We start from the raw sequence: 20,030 nt of genomic DNA, 5'->3' as shown, positions 1-20,030 counted from the left end.
TGCTGTCCTGAAAGACTCTTGGAAAACATGTTAGCAGTAAGTCTAACTTGAATTTTGTTGCCTTTTTTGGAGAATTTGTTGGGCAGATTAAAAACTGCAAATTGCTGCAAAAATGCACAACATGGATTTCTGCACCTTCTTCTCAGTCTATTGAACCAAAAAAGCAAAAAAAAGCACAGTTTTGCATTGAAAAAAGTCTTTGCCTTTCCAAATACGCAGCGGCTGGAAAAAGCATTGATAACTATTTTCATAATCAATTCGTTTTCCATTATTCGATTAGCTGTTTCAGCCCTATTCAGTATGTCAACTGTGTATTGTAAAGTGTGATAGTGTGCATAAGAAACCCAAACTTTTGGCTGTTCTGAGTGTTTGCTCAGCTTCCCTTAACCCTGTGTTTCACACAAATGTTTAGGTGCGTTAGGGTGCATCAAGCATTATTCCTTTTTTTTGGCCATCGGAGTAAATGAATGCTCAAGAGATAAACATGCCTAGCGTTTAGTTGTGTTTAGGCATTACTAGCATTTTTTTTTCTGCCCAAAAGCTTCTCTCCTGAACACAAGCAGGTTGAGTTTTTTGCTGCCTCAGCCAGGAGGGTTAGTGTTAATATGCTTCCCAGGTCTTTCTTGGCGGGCTTTCTTAGGTCCCTCCCACTGATCATCTGCTGTATAAAAGGGATAGGGTGTGGTCCAGAGAGAGAGCTGTTGTTGTTGATGATGAGATGTACATAATACAGGACATTGCAGGAGCACCTATGGATAAAAAGCCTTCTACAGAGTACAGGACCACCAAGACCTACAAAGAGCCCGAAGATGCCAGTTCTGGTGCTCTGCCATAATGGACGTTATCCTGTGCAGGTATGCTGGGGCAGCTACCAAGCCTGAGTTAGGGATTAGGGATGTTAGGAAAAGACTTTACACTTTTTGTTCTTTATGCTGTGAATTTCCCGTAAAGTTCTTGAAACTTTGTTCTTCCCTGCTCTGAAGTTATTCAAGGAGTGTAATTCAATTAACTGGCACCCATAGTCTACAGTTCGGGTTAGTTAAACACATTGGGGTATGAAGACAGTGGTACAAGAGTTATTTCACTGTGAAGATGCAAGTGTTTACCAAGGGTAACACTGGGTAGGTGGAGAGGGCATGTCCCTCCTAAATGCAACAAATGAGAGTATGCCCCTTGTGTAAGGTAAGTGACCCTGTTCAAGGTGCCTAGCGTTGCCCGGGAGAACCCACCCCGGGATAAGCTTCCTGTGTAACCCACACTTGGCGCCCAACGAGCAGGGGAACATGTAGGAAGTATCACCCTCCTACAATCCCAACCACCCCCCCATACTTTTTTTTTTTTTTCCTGAAACTTCTGGGATTATTTCCTAGGCAAGAATAATGTGTTGCCCACAGCCTCATGGGATACCCAAGTCATGGATCCAAGGTAGGGACCGGTTATTGTACTGTGCAGGTACCAATGAACATTATCTGGAGGGAGGGGGGAGGCTAGCTGACACTTAGTTGGCTCTTGCAGCAAGCTCCTTGCTGATCTGCCAAGTGCATGCATTATCCGCAAGAACTCACAGAAAACAGCAGCTACATGACATCTCTATAGAGGCTGTAGCTGCCCGACCTGATAATTGTCACATTGCAACAGGACAATTCTGGATCCACTAGACCTGTGAGTGTGTATTTTGAGGATAACCCACTAAAATGAATAAAGAGGAAAAAACTCTGCAAAGTTCTTCTTTAATATTTCACAAAAAAAGAGTTACATCTAGCAAGTTCCGTTTTTAGATAAGAATTGCCTTGGAACCAGTAAGGACACTTTAGAAGCTCTAAGTACTCCTAAGTGGACTAATCTAATATAAGTGACAACTTCTATTATCTACCATATGCCTTGGTTTAGTTAGTAATACAGTACATCTAAAAGAGATATGTTTACAAAGAAGTTAGTGTTTTCTGTTTCTAATTGGTCACGTGCAACATCCCACGTGCTAGAGTAATATTCATAGAAAAAGAGCAGCATTTCACAGAGAAAGAAAAATAGACACACTATGCTTAAAGAGGTTGTAAACTCGTTTAACTTTTTTTTTTTTTTTTTTTTTACAACCTGAAAGACAAACACATAATGAGCTAGTATGCTTAGCATACTAGCTCATTATGAATTACTTACCTTGCAATGAGCCCCCGCCATGCCGCTCACTCACCTGTATGACGGGCGACATGTTCAGTCGCCCGTCTTCCGGGATCGTGGCATCCGGCCATCTGATTGGCCAAAGCCGCGGTGACATCACTTCCGCGCACGCGCGCGAGCCGACGGTCACGGCACGGGACTCTGAAGGAGCGGTGTAACGTTAGAAAACCATACCTCGTTAGAATTCCATACTCACGTCACTTCCTGTCAGAAACAGCAGAGCAGCGTAGCAGTGCACATGCTCATAGCCCCGGATACATCATTGAACAGCTGAGAAGCTGACAAGTGCGCATGCTCGGAGGGCATGAAATTATCATAGTAGTGTGTGTAATGTTACACTTGCGGCGGTTACATTAAAACATCTCGGCTGCAACATGAGTCATCTCCGCTCCTACCCCTGTCACTTCCCTGATGTGTGCTACTAAATGTAAAAGCGGCGGCGGGAGTACGAAATGTAAATGACGGAGATGTCGTCTCCGTGATCCGCTTTTATATTTATTAGCCGAGATCAGGGAAGTGACAGGGATAGGAGCGGAGATGACTCATGTTGCAGAGGAGCTGTTTTAATGTAACCGCGGCAAGTGTAACGTTACAGTGGTGACAGGTGCACCGGAAGTGACGAGGGTATGGTTTTCTCACGGGTATGGTTTTTTCACGGAACACCGGCACTAGCGGCCGTTCCTTCAGAGCGCATGCGCCAGTGACGTCACTGGCTGCATGTAAGGTAAATATCTCCTAAACGGTGCATGTTTAGGAGATATTTACAGTACCTATAGGTAAGCCTAAATATAGGCTTACCTATAGGTAAAAGTTACAGAGGAGGGTTTACTTCCTCTTTAATAGAAATGTTTGGTTATTCTTTCACAATATTTTGCTGTGTACTTGGAGTTTCACTTTATAGTACATCTGTCGCAAAGGTGCCACTAAAAGAAATTCTTCTTCCCTAATACCCTTCCTTACACAATTTTATCAACATAGGTGTTGGGGGGGGGCATTTTTAAGACTCGTCAGGTTCATCTCTGAATTTTTCCTTAGGTCCTCTTGCACCCCTGGACGGGGGAATTACGCTAGAGTTTACATTACATGGGCTCAGGCTCTGTGTGCAAGAGACCTAAATAAACCAATTGCAGGGGACTACTATGAATGTGGCGCAAAAGCCGCGAACATCTTAAACTTGGGTCCAAAAACAAATGTTCCCCTTTATTTACTATCCATAGATTACCTTATATAAGCAATTGGCTATTTAAATAGTCACATACAAGTGCACTCTCTGTTTTTGCACATTTGCATACATTCCTACAACACTGTTCGCTTGCATACAAATTTGTAGTGTAAAATTCCATGTTGGATGTTTGCTTCATGACAACCTTATCGTCATGTCACCTGCATTTCAGTGCTGGACAGTAATGGGATCCTTTAATAACACCTGTTCATGTCAGTCTGCAGCCAGCAGTGTTTTTCTGAAATTCACAGAACATTCAAATATCGCCCGGGGCTGATAGTTGTATTCTGTTTGTTTATGCAACACGTCTAAAGAGTTTCCTGCTCCTTTGTTTGGGCTACTGTTTTTCCTCAGAATTCAGGACAGAACTTGACTTTAAATTACAAGCATTCCCTGCAATAAGTTGTTTTTGTATGCATGTGTGTTCAGGCAAGCCTAAAGTATCATTACAATACATATTCCCACTGCCAGAATACAATGACACAGGAAGGATTCCCGCATCCACCGAATGTGTGGATGGGGCAATCTGGTCAGTTTTTATTTTTTTCGTTCAACCTGCTGGCTGAGTGAAAAAAAAAAAACTGACCCATGTATAGCCAGCTGTCCAGTTATGTGGTCCAAACTGCCACCCTTCCCACACAACAAATCTGACAATTGCTAGGAAGGAGACGGACTGGTAATTGCAGGTTGTCTTGGCTCTGAGCACTACTCAGAGAGGCGAGAGGCTGACCCGTCCCCCCTCCCTCTGTATTCACCTTGACTCGAAAAGCATTCAGAGCCAAGACAAGTTGCTGTTATGCTGAGTCCATCTCTTTCCTAGCTGTTGTCAGATTTGCTGCAGGGGGAGGGACAGGTCGGATCTCATATCTAAATTTAGGAAACGCATAGCAACATGGGTATAATGTAATTTGTCACATAGGGGCACAAGCTTGTAAACAATAGAACGATTGTTCATCTTTAAAGCACAAAGGTCCCATTGACTGTATTATTTACTGTGTTTGTGCAGCTGCATTATGCTGCAGATCCACAGTGAATCGCACCGCATGACCCCAACGTGTGTCATTGTGCATTGCTGTAATATTTGTATTATCATAGCACAATAGTGTGGATCACCTAAATAGCACATTTAGCAGTAGTAAAAATATATTTTAATTTTGTTTACATTTTCTTTTCTTCAGGTCAGTCACAATAATGCTGCATAAGTGAATGTAATTTCATCATGAGCAGACCATTATTTCAAGCCAGTATGCCAGAGCAAGATTATCGGAATGTCTGTGTTTGGTTGCCCAACAGAGAGCAACTCGATATCACCGTTGGGGTAAGTAAAAAAAAAAAAATTGGTGCTGTTAGATAGGATATTTTAGCACTTTCATACACAATAATTTATCATCTATACTGCATGTCATCCATATTCATGTTTTGGCTGTGTGAACAAATGCAATTATCCACGACACTTACGATAGGCTCAGTTGGAATTTTTTCAACAATTTCCTCAAGTAAGGGTTAAGAGCAAAGGAAAAGCCGAAAAACCTAGAATTGTTTACCCTGGATGGAGCTACACTGAGTCAAGGCGAGATTTTCCCTCATAAAATGTTAGTGGGTTCAGATGTCTACCTTTTGCTGTTTTGCCTGTTACTTCTTGCTTAAAGCGGAGTTCCACCCAAAAGTGGAACTTCCGCTCATTTGCTTCCTCCCCCTTTCCGATACCATATTTGGCACTTTTCAGGGGGGAGAAGGGAACAGGTACCTGTTTTTGACAGGTACCCTTCCCCACTTCTGGGAGATGGCGCTATCCCTCGGAAGTTTGGCCCCCTGCTCCCCCCACCCCCCGCCGAGCCAATCTGAATGCGCAGCGCACTTCGCGCATGCGCAGTAGGGACCCACCCGCGGCTTCACTGCTGGGTTCCCTTACCAGCATCTGCTGCACCTGACAGCCGATGGAAACAGTGGTGCTCACATTGCTGGACTCCAGGTCAGGTAAGTGTCCTAATAATAAAAGTCAACAGTTACAGTATGTGTAGCTGCTGACTTTTAATTTTTGGAGGGGAAGGCTGGAACACCGCTTTTAGACCAATGAGAACAAACCCTTTCTTTTTTTTTTTTTTTTTTTTTTTTGCACAAAAGTTTCAGTTTCCAGTTTTGTCTCCATTTTGTTTGAAGCTCCTCTCTGAGGAAACTCATCCTCCTTTTTCTTATCTTGGAAACAGCAAGATTTAGGCTTCATGTACACGGGACATTTGCAAACCTCTCCTGAACGCTGGAACTTGACAGCTAGTAACCAGCAGTTAAAAACGTCCGTTTTGCCGTGTTTACATGCGGCATTTATGCGCGTTTTAGTGTAGTTTGTGTTTAGAAGTGTTTTTACATTATGAAATAGTCAGAAATGTTACCCCATTGAAAACGCCTATAAATTAAACGCTTATAAACGCGAGTTACCGCGTTAAGACACATTTGCGCGTTCTTACAAACATTTGGCATTTCAAATGCCAATAAACTTCTAAACTTACTTTTTTGCTTTAAAAAAAAAAAATGCCAATAAATTCAACTGCCTCAGTGTATATGGACAGATAAGATAACATTGAGGAAAGTTCAGGGGCTGCTGAAAACAACGCCCAAATGCTCCTAAACGTCCATTTATCAGCAGCCGTGTACATGAGGCTTTATTTACCTAAGTCCTCTGTCTGGGTCCTTTAGCCTCCATGTACACGGGACGTTGTTAAAAGTCCCTTTGAATGCCGGAATTTTTAGGACGTTTGAAACGTCCGTTAGGTCGCGTTTGCACCCGCGGTTAGCGGGCGTTTGCATTTAGAACTGTTCCTAGAGGTCAAAAAAATGATTCCCTTTTAAAATGGAAAAACGTGAACGCTAAACGCGGGTCATCGCGTTCGGTTGCGTTTTTGCATTTGAAACGCCGGGAAACACACGTTCGAAAATAATTGCGTTCCAAAAAATGTCCCTGAACTCAACTGCCTGCAAATGACTGTAAACGACCCTGTGTACATGGACAGATTAGATAACATGTAGGAGGGTTCAGGGGCTTCTGAAAAAAAACGCCCAACTGCTCGTAAACGGCCATTTACAACGTCCCGTGTACATGGAGCCTTACCAACTCCGTTTCCTGGTGCACATGTACCCATGCTGGCTAGTCCCCAGAACTACCTTCATGCTGAAGCCACTTTTGCAGACTCCTCTTCTGGATTCTGAGAGAGCCACCAAAGCCCCTGGCTGGACAGTCAATAGGAAGTGTCCATGTCATGCAGGCAATGGCATGGACACCAGATGAAGGATTTGCATGGGAACAGAATGAGAGAAGACTTGGGGCATCGCGTGACTGCAGCTTTGATAGGGAGGGTAGGGCACTTAGATCAGTTAGAAGGGGTAAAGGAAACGTGGGGGGGATAGGAAGAGTGCAGATATCAGCTTTAACACTAGGTTCACACCTATGCATTTTTTATTATGTTCTGCAGTTTGTAGAAACCCACTACAGTACATTTAACATGATTTCCTATGGTACATGTTAACATCTATACATTTTTGGAAAGGGTCAGGGGCTTTTTTCCCACAGCAGATTGTGTTTTGGATGTAAAAGACTTGAGTGGACCCGCACCAAAAATGCAAGTGTTGTGTTTTTTTATGTATTTTTACATGCATTTTGCATTTTTTTTCTCCATAACAAACTGTAATTAGTTGGTTATTAAGGAGCTGGCCAGCAGACGTGTCCTTAATAAGCAATGGGTCATCAGCTGTCAGCTGGGTTCAAAGATGGATCGACATTTGTCTGGACCTGCTGAACTGGCCAAATTTCAATGGATCTATGGCCAGCGTTAGTTTCACCGACAAGCAATGCTTGTGCACCATTCCTTCCACTGATAAATGAGCACCATCCTCCCACTGACACAGGGACAGCTTTCCTCCCATTTTGTCATGCATTACCACCCAGGCAGGGGACCATTTTTCTTTTTCAAATGCAGGGGCATGTTTTACTTCTGTGGATGGAGGGGCATGTTTTACTTCTGTGGATGGAGGGGCAGGTTTTACTTCTGTGGATGGAGGGGCATGTTTTACTTCTGTGGATGGAGGGGCAGGTTTTACTTCTGTGGATGGAGGGGCAGGTTTTACTTCTGTGGATGGAGGGGCAGGTTTTACTTCTGTGGATGGAGGGGCAGGTTTTACTTCTGTGGATGGAGGGGCAGGTTTTACTTCTGTGGATGGAGGGGCAGGTTTTACTTCTGTGGATGGAGGGGCAGGTTTTACTTCTGTGGATGGAGGGGCAGGTTTTACTTCTGTGGATGGAGGGGCAGGTTTTACTTCTGTGGATGGAGGGGCAGGTTTTACTTTTGTGGATGGATGGTCATGTTTTTACTCCCACTGACACCGAGACATGGTTTTCTGCTAATGACCGCTGACGTAGGGGCATATTTTACGCTTGTTGACTTACAATGCTAGGGCATTTTGTTCTCCCACTGACCTCTGAAGTCAGGGCATTTGTTTTTTTTTTTTTCTCTTCTTCTTACTACAGAACTGTATCTTTGTTCAGACTGTTTGGGGACCTCTAATTTATACAGATTCTAGAAAAACTGTCCAAAATAATATAATGTGGATACTGATCTCAATAACTATTAGGGCTGGTTCGCACCTGCCTGTGTTCCTGTGCAATTTTGCAGCCCATTATTTTAAAATCAAACCAGATCGCAAGAAAAGTAGTGCATGTTTCAAAATTGTATTGCACCAGCTTGCACGGTCCTGCAGTACCATGCTATCTGGTGCAGGCAAATGCACTGTGTCTGAGATCTGCGCTTGGGGTGCAGTTAACAATGTATTAACACCCGCAGCAGATTGCAAAGGCAATGTGTTTTGAATGTGTTAGGGGAAACGCGCATGGAGCGTGCCTTTCCTGCGCCATGTTCAGGTGTGAACCAGTCCTTAAAACTTGGTTTTATAATATTGTACATGCTTTAGACATTTTGTTAAATTTGTAACTGTGTGTAAAAGACACCTATATTGGTATATTTGAACTATTGGAAAACATGGTGAAAAAGTAAAACTGTGAATATACAGTATCTCACAAAAGTGAGTACACTCCTCACATTTTTGTAAATATTTTACTATAACTTTTCATGTGACAACACTGAAGAAATGACACTTTGCTACAATGTAAATTAGTGAGTGTACAGCTTGTATAACAGTGTAAATTTGCTGTCCCCTCAAAATAACTTGACACACAGCCATTAATGTCTAAACCGCTAGCAACAAAAGTGAGTACACCCCTTCGTGAAAATGTTCAAATTGGGCCCAATTAGCTATTTTCACTCCCCATTGTCATGTGACTCTTTAGTGTGGTCTCAGGTGTGAATGGGGGGCAGGTGTGTTTAATTGTAAATTGTTAATTTACTGGTCACTGGAAGTTCAACATGGCACCTCATGACAAAGAACTCTCTTATTAATCTGATAAAAAAAAAAAAAAAAAATGTTGCTCTACATAAAGATGGCCTAGGCTATAAGAGGATTGCCAAGATCTTTAATCTGAGCTGCAGCATGGTGGCCAAGACCATACAGCGGTTTAAAAGGACATGTTCCACTCCCACCAGGCCTCGCCATGGTCAATCAAAGAAGTTGAGTGCTCATGCTCAGCGTCATATCCAGAGGTTGTCTTTGGGAAATAGACGTATGAGTTCTGCCAGCATTCCTGGAGAGGTTGAAGGGGTAAGGGGTCAGCCTGTCAATGCTCAGACCATACGCCGCACACTTCATCAAATTGGTTTGCATGGCTGTCGTCCCAGAAGGAAGCCTCTTCTAAAGATAATGCACAAGAAAGCTTGCAAACAGTTTGCTGAAGAAAGTACACTAAGGGCATGGATTACTGGAACCATGTCCTGTGGTCTGATGAGACCAAGATAAACGTATTTGGTTCAGATGGTGTCAAGCGTGTGTGGCAGCAACCAGGTGAGAAGTACAAAGACAAGTGTCATGCCTACAGTCAAGCATGGTGGTGGGAGTGTCATGGTCTGGGGCTGCATGAGTTTTTTGCCGGCACTGGGGAGCTACAGTTCATTGATGGAACCATGAATGCCAACATGTACTGTTACATACTGAAGCCGAGCATGATCCCCTCTCTTCAGAGACTGGGCCGCAGGGCAGTATTCTAACATAACGACCCCAAACACACCTCCAAGACGACCACTGCCTTGCTAAAGAAGCTGAGGGTAAAGGTGATGGACTGGCCAAGCATGTCTCCAGACCTTAACACTATTGAGCATCTGTGGGCCATCCTCAAACGGAAGGTGAAGGAGCGCAAGGTCTTTAACATCCCCCAGCTCCATGATGTCATCATGGAGGAGTGGAAGAGGACTCCAGTAGCAACCTGTGAAGCTCTGGTGAACTCCATGCCCAAGAACATTAAGGCAGTGGTGGAAAAAATGGTGGCCAGACAAAATATTGACACTTTGGGCCCAATGTGGACATTTTCCCTTTTGTTGCCAGCTTTTTAGACATTGATGGCTGTGTTGAGTTATTTTGAGGGGACAGCAAATTTACACTGTTACACAAGCTGTACTCTCACTACTTTATATTGTAGCAAAGTGTTATTTCTTCAGTGTTGTCACATGAAAAGATATAATAAAATATTTACAAAATGTGAGGGGTGTACTCACTTTTGGGAAATGCTGTATATTAAAATTACTTATTGCAGTTGCTAGTTGTGTCATCGTTCATTACTAATTTAATATACTGTTTTTACTATTGTTGTACAATTTTGTTTTTGCTGCAGACAAAAGCCACAGGACAAGAGCTATTTAACAAAGTTTGTGAAACACTGGATATTAAACAAGCACATTTTTTTGGCCTTAGCATTGTTAAAAGTAAGTTGTGTTTTTTTTTTTTTTTCTTTCTAACGTTTCATTAAATTGTTTTCATGTATGAGGATGATAAATGTTGTTCTTTGCATAACCAGTCATTTTTTTAATTTGTTTTTTATTTAGTTTGAATATTTGAGACTATTGACCTTTTTTTGTAATTATGTATTCTTAGTCCTGGCCAAAATAAATTAAGAACATTAGTGAATGCCAATATCTAGAAAACATTGCATCTGTGCTAAAGTTAGGTAGTCCTTCCAGTTTACCTTGTATCAAACATCTATGTAATCCCTTGCAGCTAGCTGTTAATTTTTCACTGCACCTCATAATGAAACTTTAGGCTCTTCTAACATGGCTTTGTGCCTAGCAGCACCTCTCGTGCTATTTTTTATGTTTGACCAACGGCTCACTCACTTGCTTCTCAATTAATAGCATGGTAGCCACCATGTTTTTATCCCCACTAGTTTGTTTTAAGGGCTCCTTTATACTACAAATTAGGCAGTTTCGCTTTTTTAAACTTTAGTCATTCTGCACTGCCGCTACTACCTGTTGAATGGTACATTCTAGTCATTCAAGGCTGAGGGAGATGTAAACTAAAGTGTACAACTGCTTGTATACATCTCAGTTCATACAGTATCTTACAAAAGTGAGTACACCGCTCACATTTTTTAAATATTTTATTATATCTTTTCATGTGACAACACTGAAGAAATGACAATTTGCTACAATATAAAGTAGTGAGTGTACAGCTTGTACAGTGCCTTGCAAAAGTATTCACCCCCCCCCCCCATTGCCATTTTTCATGTTTTGTTGCCTAACAACCTGGAATTAACATGGATTGTTTGAGGATTTGCATCATTTAATTTACAGAACATGCCCACAACTTTGAAGATGTTTTTTTTTTTTTTTTTTTTATTGTGAAGCATTGTGACAACAAATAGGACAAAATAACAGAAAAAGTCAATGTGCATAACTATTAACCCCCCTAAAGTCAATACTTTGTAGAGTCACCTTTTGCAGCAATCACAGCAACCAAAGCAGTTGCTTTGGATAAGTCTCTATGAGTTTGCCACATCTTACCACTGGGATTTTTGCCAATTCCTCCTTGCAAAACTGCTCCAGCTCCTTCAAGTTGGATGATTTACGCTTGTGAACAGCAATCTTTAAGTCTGACCACAGATTTTCTTTTGGATTGAGGTCTGGGCTTTGACTAGGCCATTCCAACACATTTACATGTTTTCCCTTAAACCACTCAAGTGTTGCTTTAGCAGTTTGTTTGGGGTCTTTGTCCTGCTGGAAGGTGAACCTCCGCCATATCCTCAAATCACGCACAGATTGCTCAGGAATATCCCTGTATTTAGCACCATCCATCTTTCTCTCACCTCTAACCAGTTTCCCAGTCCCGGCTGCTGAAAAACATCCCCCCAGCATGATGCTGCAACCACCATGTTTCACTGTGGGGATGGTGTTCCTTGGGTGATGTGATGTGTTGGGTTTGTGCCAGATATAGCGTTTTCTTCGATGGCTGAAAAGTTCAATTTTAGTCTCATCAGACCAGAGCACCTTCCTCTTTACATTTTGGGAGTCTCCCACATGCCTTTTAACTCAAAACGTGCCATTTTGTTTTTTGCTGAAAGTAATGGCTTTCTTCTGGCCACTCTGCAATAAAACCCAACTCTATGAAGAGTACAGTTTATTGTTGTCTATGTACAGATACTCCAGTCTATGCTGTGGAACTCTGCAGCTCCTCCAGGGTTACCTTCGGTCTCTGTGTTGCCTCTCTGATTAATGCCCTCCTTGCCCGGTCTGTGAGTTTTGGTGGGCGGCCGTCTCATGGCAGGTTTGCTGTTGTACCATGTTCTTTTCATTTGGTTATGATAGATTTGATGGTGCTCCTGGGGATCATCGAAGATTTGGATATTTTTTTATAACCAAACCCTGACTTGTACTTCTCAACAACATTGTCCCTTACTTGTTTGGAGAGTTCCTTGGTCTTCATGGCAGTGTTTCGTTAGTGGTGCCTCTTGCTTAGGTGCTGCAGCCTCTGGGGCCTTTCAAAAAAGGTGTGCATATGTAATGACAGATCATGTGACACTTAGATTGCACACAAGTGGACATCATTTAACTAATTATGTGACTTCTGAAGGTAATTAGTTTCACCAGAGCTTTTTATGGGCTTCATAACAAAGGGGATGAATACATACGCACATGCCTATTTTCTGTATTCTATTTCTAAAAAATTGTTTTATGTATATATTTTTCTCATTTCACTTCACCAACTTAGACTATTGTGTTCTGATCCATCACATAAAATTCAGATTAACAAAACATTGAACTTAAGGCTGTAATGTAACAAAATAGGTAAAAAGACAAGGGGGTGAATATTTTTGCAATGCACTGTATAACAGTGTAAATTTGCTGTCCCCTCAAAATAACTGAACACACAGCCATTAATGTCTAAACCGCTGGCAACAAAAAAAAGAGCATGCTCCTAAGTGAAAATGTCCAAATAGAGCCCAAAGTGTCAATATTTTGTGTGGCCACCATTTTTTTTTTTCCAGCACTGACTTAACCCTTATGGGCATGGAGTTCACCAGAGCATCACAGGTGGCCACTGGAGTCCTCTTCCACACCTCCATGACGTTCTCATGAAGCTGGTGGATGCTTGAGACTTTGCACTCCTCCACCCTCTATTTAAGGATGCCCCACAGATGCTCAATAGGGTTTAAGCCTGGAGACATGCTTGGCCAGTCTATCACCTTTACCTTCAGCTTGGGTTGGAATCATGCTCTGCTTCAATATGTCACAGTACATGTTGGCATTTATGGTTCCCTCAATGAACTGTAGCTCCCCAGTCCTGGCAGCACTCATGTGGCCCCAGACCATGACCACCATGCTTGACTGTAGGAAAGACACACTTGTCTTTGTAATCCTCACCTGGTTGCCACCACACAAGCTTGACACCATCTGAACCAAATATATTTATCTTGGTCTCATCAGACCACAGAACATGGTTCCAGTAATCCATGTCCTTAGTCTGATTGTCTTCAGAAAACTGTTTGCGGGCTTTCTTGTGCATCATCTTTAGAAGAGGCTTCCTTTTGGGACGACAACCATGCAGACCAATTTGATGCAGTGTGCGGCGTATATTCTGATTCTATTTCCCGAAAACAACCTCTAGATATGACGCTGAGCACATGCAACTTTGGCCGACCACGGTGAGGCCTGTTCTGAGTGGAACCTGTTCTGGTAAACCGCTGTATGGTCTTGGCCACCGTGCTGCAGCTCAGTTTCAGGGTCTTGGCAATCTTCTTATAGCCTAGGCCAGTGATGGCGAACCTTGGCACCCCAGATGTTTTGGAACTACATTTCCCATGATGCTCATGCACTCTACAGTGTAGTTGAGCATCATGGGAAATTGAGTTCCAAAACATCTGGGGTGCTAAGGTTCGCCATCACTGGCCTAGGCCATCTTTATGTAGAGCAACAATTCTTTTTTTCCAATTCTCAGAGTTCTTTACCATGAGATGCCATGTTCAAATTTTAGTGACCAGTATGAGAGAGTGAGAACAATAGCGCCCAATTTAACACCTGCTCCCCATTCACACCTGAGACCTTGTAACGCTAACGAATCGCAAGACATCGGGGAGGAAAAATGGCTAATTGGGCCCAATTTGGACATTTTTACTTAGGGGTGTACTCACTTTTGTTGCCAGCTGTTTAGACATTAATGGCTGTGTGTTGAGTTATTTGAGGGGACAGCAGATTTACACTTTTTTATACAAGCTGTACACTCACTACTTTACATTGTAGCAAAGTGTCATTTCTTCAGTGTTGTTACATGAAAAGATATAATATATTTACAAAAATGTGAGGGGTGTACTGACTTTTGTGAGATACTGTACATCCAGACATTTCTATTTCAAGCAGACTGAGGATGTTTTAATTGTTTTGACATATGAGTTTCACTGAAGGTTATCTCAATATATGTATTTTTCTGTCGTACATTTCGTCTTGAATTGCTTGGATTTGGACAAGTTCATGTTATCTTTGCTGAATTAGCTAACAGCAATTAATATAGCATAGGTATTTTTTAATGGCAGGTCTCACCCAGCAAAAAAAAAACCTTACTACTTAGGTGCTCCAGCATTATCTAAACTGTGGTACTTTGTTGAGGTGCAGGTTACTGAATTAAAGGAGAATGCGGCTGACCATCTGACATTGTTGGTCTCACTATTAATCCAAATCGCTTACACGAGGGAGGAAAAAAGAAAACACAAAGCTCTTTGTTTTTGCAGATGCAGGATTACACTATAGCATTCCAGCTATATTGATTTCATTAAAGCAGGAATGTAGTTCAGCATTCCTCTGCAGAAGTAAGACTGTGGGGTTGCCATTGTTTTTCCACAACCTTTTGAGAACATGAAAAACATCATATCAGTGGGAGAAGGAAAATAAGGTTGGCTTGGAGTGTATAACTGCCATCTGAGGGCCTATTGACATCATATTCATTGGGCTGCACTGGGCAGCTTTGTTAGGTGCACAGACAGGGCAACTTACCTTGAGTCCTTTGAATTCAGTTCTTACCACTGCACTGCTCATAGAACCCAAGGTAGGTTGACTGGACAAACAACTAAATTACAGTATCTTGCGAGGCCAGAGGGTGTCCATAAAAACCTTATAAAATCTGGGCCACCAGGATAGACAGACAGGACACTAGTGATTTTTTTTTTCCTCTCACTGATTCTACCTTTTAAATGGTCCCTGCATCCAATTATTTCATGATACGTACGATATCTTGATACCACATCTATTAACCTTCTACGATGAAGTGAGCTGCCACCTAGATAAAGGTAAGCCTGTGGATGTGGTGTATCTGGACTTTGAAAAGGCCTTTGACACCGTTCCCCACAAACGCTTACTGTACAAACTAAGGAAGGTAGGTATGGACCATAAGGTGAGTACCTGGATAGAGAACTGGCTCCAGGGGAGAGTCCAGAGGGTGGTGATTAATAGGGAGTACTCAGATTGGGCGGGTGTGGAAAGTGGGGTCCCCCAAGGTTCTGTCCTGGGACCGATCCTGTTTAATTTATTCATAAATGATCTAGAGGAGGGGATATCTAGTACAATCTCAGTATTTGCGGATGATACTAAACTAAGCTTGCCAATATCTTCTGGGCAGGATGTGGAAACCTTACAAGCAGACCTGAACAAAATAATGGGGTGGGCAACTACATGGCAGATGAGGTTTAATGTTGAAAAATGTAAAGTAATGCACTTGGGCGTCAGAAACCAGAAAGCAAGCTACTCACTAGGGGGGGAACCTCTGGGTGAATCTAAGTTGGAAAAGGATCTGGGGGTCCTAGTGGACAACAGGCTTGGCAGTGGCATGCAATGCCAAGCCACTGCAAGCAAAGCCAACAGAATACTGGCATCTATAAAAAAAGGGATTCACTCCAGAAATGAAGAGATTATTCTCCCACTCTACAAGACTCTGGTCCGGCCACATCTGGAGTATGCTGTCCAGTTCTGGGCACCGGTCCTCAGGAAGGATGTGCTGGAACTGGAGGAAGTCCAGAGAAGGACAACAAAAATAATTAGGGGAATGGAGGGCATCAGCTATGAGGAAAGACTACAAGCACTGAACTTATTCTCTCTGGAGAAGAGACGCTTGAGGGGGGGATATGATATCAATGTACAAATACTGTACTGGCGACCCTAGCATAAGGAACAAACTTTTTAGAGAAAGGGAATACAATAAGACACGTGGCCACTCACTAAAACTAGAGGAAAAACAGTTTGACCTTAAAATACGTAGGGGGTTCTTCACTGTCAGAGCAGTAAGGATGTGGAATTCGCTTCCATAAGCAGTCGTATCAGCAGGGAGCATCGATGGTTTCAAAAAACTATTAGATGGGCACCTTAAAGACCACAACATACAGGGGTATACACTGTACGGTTAACAGCAAACACACACACACACATGGGTTGAACTGGATGGACTGATTCTTTTTTCAGCCTCACAAATTATGTAACTATGTAACTTAATGGATGGTTAGTCTGATCCTCCTTGAACAGTTCATATTGAAACTGATGAATGTTTACATGGCACAACTACATAGGTTGAAAAAACTACAGTTTCTTGATCTTTCTTTGTACAGTTTTTTTTTTTTTTTTTTTGGTAGTACTTGATTTTGGCTAATGTTTATTTTGGTTGTAGACTCACACTTACTTGTGGATCACGTACCGTGTATATTCTGAAAATATAAGGTTCTTTCATGCGAGCCGATAGATCAGGTCTACCTGTTCATTTTTCAAGCAGACCTTATCGGACTTCCCATTGTTCTCTATGGGGAGGCGTATGTAAACGGACATGTGTCTGTTTAACACCCACCTGCATCCGATCCGGTCCACCAAAAACAGACGGATGGTGATCCATTCCCCATCTGTCTAGTGAATCACATCGGATGACAAAGGGATGGAAAGGGACAGCCAGTCTGTTTCCATCTGATGGCCCCATAGAAAACAGCAGGCAGTGTCTGTGTCCACTCTGCATCAGCAGAGCAGACACAGACCTGTCATTCGCCTGCTCAGTGGACAGATCCTCCGCTGAGCTGGCGGATCCGCTTGATGGAGTCAGCCCCATGTGAAAGGGGTTTAATTTTCATGGACCAACCATTTCTGTGTAACACATTCTTAGCAGTAATGTACGGAATGCTAATGTGTGATCATCTGTTCCCTATTTCTAGGTCTTTTTTTTTATTCAATATTTGCAATAAAATAAGTTAAAAAAACTACAGTATGCTGCCTAACTTTCATAAAATTGCACAAACTATACAGATACGGCATAAGATTGTTGTCAATAGTGTGTGTGTTTCTGTAATAGATTTCTAAATCAATTGTCTCTTCTTTCGTGGCCGCTTTTTTTTTTTCAGCAAGTCTATTTTGTGTCTTGCAGATAATGAATATATTTTTATGGACTTAGAGCAGAAGCTGAACAAGTATTTTCCTAAGGAATGGAAGAGAGATCCTCTCAAAGTATGTCAAAATAGTAACAAAATGATACTGTATGTATGTATGTATCTAAATATTGTATGTGTGTAAGGCGCATAATCACACAGAGGGTTGTACCAAGCTTGCACCTTTTGCTGATCTAGTTATTGGTTATGTAAGTATTGTGAAAACAAGGAATGAACTGTTATATTGCTTCAAATAAAAAGTGCAGCGTAGCAGGTGGGATTTTGGAACAAAACCACATACACTCTTAGAAATTTGTTTTGATGTTGTTTCCATCCTGCTTCTTCTGAAACACTTTTTTTGCTGCAATTGAAAACGAACATCGATTTGAGATCCATAACCATTCGAAAATTGAATAAACATTCTTAAAATGAAAATTTTTAAAAAACCACTCTACTAGTATATAAGTATATAGACGGCCTAAAGCCAATATGGTCAGGAGTCTATCATCTTAAAAGCATGTCAATAAGTTCAGAAGTGAAACTTATGGGGCCTCATGCACACTGGTTCATGAGGTTCCAGCATTTAGGTGCAGGTGGCAGGTACAGGCACACTGTCCAGCCCAGCTGCGGGCAGCCCGTAAAATTCCAAAAAAGGCCAATCAATGCTGCTGCTAGATGGGGATGGGCTAAATTCCCAGTGTGTATGAGGCCTTAGAAAAGCAGGCAGTTGTTGGATCTTTGAAAGTAACCAGAGAAGGACTTACCCATTTATATTTGACCAGCTTTTTTGTTTTATTCTAAACCAGGGTTTCTCAATCAGGGTTCCAAAAAACTCTAGGATTCTGCGAAAGGTCTCCAGGGGTTCCGCTGCACTCCGTTGCTGGCAGCAGACGAGTAGTTTGCATCTCTGGCATGCAGAGCAGTGCTTCACTCCACTGTTCCTCTGTGACTCCTCCTCTCCTCCTGTCCATTTTAGGTGCTTGTATGTCATATCACCTGGGATAATTAGGAGGGGCCAGTGGGGAACAGCGTGCCACAAGATGACTGATCACAGCTGCTTCCCTGCCTTGCTCTGCATAGGAAACCGATGCTGTAACACGTTGTGTAGTGTACCCCATAATGTGTCCCGTGTAATGTGCCCAGCCCTCATGTAGTGTGTCCTGTTGCTCCCCCCTTGTATTATGCCCTCCTGATCCCCTGTACACTATTTGTCTCAAATTGGACCTAGAATTGAGCATCTTTACAGAAAAAGCAAGCACAACTTTCACATTAAATAGGTACGTTTTAATACCAATTCCATTACTTAGGCTGTTGGTGCCGACGGCACGCAAATTTGCGGCCGCTCGGCGGGTGGGCCCTGGCACGGGGGCTGCATATTTGTGCACCACATTGCAAACACAGTTGTGCCGAGAGTGCGTGCCCTGCACGCTCTTGGCATAGTTACTGGTAGCTAATTGAAAGCCAGCAGCGATCGGGAGCTTTTTGAACACGTGACCGTAGTGGCAACCAATCATGGCAGTCACATGATCGTAAACCCCACCTCCCACCATCTGAAACTCCTTAAAGGGCCAGGAGGTGCCAGTGCCAAGGGGTTAATGGTATTCATAAAAATAATTGTTGTTATATCAACAGCTCTCTGATCCTGCCAATGTTCTGTGAGCTGTAGATGTGATTGTTATTTCAGGGATTCCCCAGGGTCTCAAAACTTTTTGCCAGGGGTTCCTCCCCAGATAAAAAAAAGTTGAAAAACCCTGATCTAAACTGTACTAGTAAAAACTGTAGTTGTGTATATGCATTGTGCGCTCAGCAGCCTAGTTTAGGGCATGTCAGCCCACTTTTATTCTTCAGTGGTGCAGGTAATACAAGTTTTCTCTCAACCATTCTGTTTGCTCAGTCCTCCCCAGTCTTTTAGCTTCACAGACTGAATCCTATATCGGACCCCTCTAAATAGGAATTCCTGTCTTATCTCCACACCAGGTGGGACACCTGGTAAGGGTACGGCAGCCGAGGCGACCACCTTTACTTTCTGCCCAGGCACAGAGTCTGGTTTTATTTTGGCTCTAGTCAGGCTTATAGTCTTGTTCTATTCTGGTTCTGGCTAGGCACAGAGTCTGGTTCTGTTTTGGTTCTTGCCAGGCACAGAGTTTGGTTCTGTTTTGGTTCTGGCCAGGAACATAGTCTGGTTCTGTTTTGGTTCTGGCCAGGAACATAGTCTGGTTCTGTTTTGGTTCTGGCTAGGAACAGAGTCTGGTTCTGTTTTGGTTCGGACCAGGCACAGAGTCTGGTTCTGTTTTGGTTCTGACCAGGCACAGAGTCTGGTTCTGTTTTGGTTCTGGCCAGGAACATAGTCTGGTTCTGTTTTAGTTCTGGCCAGGCACAGAGTCTGGTTCTGTTTTGGTTCTGGCCAGGAACATAGTCTGGTTCTGTTTTGGTTCTGGCCAGGCACTGAGTCTGGTTCTGTTTTGGTTCTGGCCAGGCACAGAGTATAGTTCTGTTTTGGTTCTGGCCAGGAACATAGTCTGGTTCTGTTTTGGTTCTGGCCAGGAACAGAGTCTGGTTCTGTTTTGGTTCTGGCCAGGAACATAGTCGGGTTCTGTTTTGGTTCTGGCCAGGAACATAGTCTGGTTCTGTTTTTGGTTCTGGCCAGGAACATAGTCTGGTTCTGTTTTGGTTCTGGCCAGGAACATAGTCTGGTTCTGTTTTGGTTCTGGCCAGGTACATAGTCTGGTTCTGTTTTAGTTATGGCCAGGAACAGAGTCTGGTTCTGTTTTGGTTCTGGCCAGGAACATAGTCTGGTTCTGTTTTGGTTCTGGCCAGGAA

General features: G+C 42.7%; 1 protein-coding gene across 1 annotated transcript in view; it reads left to right on the top strand.

The window, feature by feature from the left end:
• The first annotated feature begins 4,594 nt into the window (after positions 1–4,594).
• Positions 4,595–20,030, top strand: part of FRMD1 (FERM domain containing 1) — an 84,585-nt gene continuing 69,149 nt past the window's right edge. The window contains exons 1-3 of the mRNA XM_082252127.1: positions 4,595–4,718; positions 10,167–10,257; positions 17,210–17,289. Of these exons, the coding sequence (XP_082108253.1) occupies positions 4,620–4,718; positions 10,167–10,257; positions 17,210–17,289 (270 nt within the window). The 5' untranslated portion in view covers positions 4,595–4,619. The remainder of the gene's footprint in view (positions 4,719–10,166; positions 10,258–17,209; positions 17,290–20,030) is intronic.

This window comes from Pelophylax lessonae (genome assembly GCF_965119305.1).
Source record: "Pelophylax lessonae genome assembly, chromosome: 3".
In the NCBI taxonomy this organism is placed as follows: Eukaryota; Metazoa; Chordata; class Amphibia; order Anura; family Ranidae; genus Pelophylax; species Pelophylax lessonae.
This window is presented reverse-complemented; position numbering and strand designations above follow the sequence as displayed.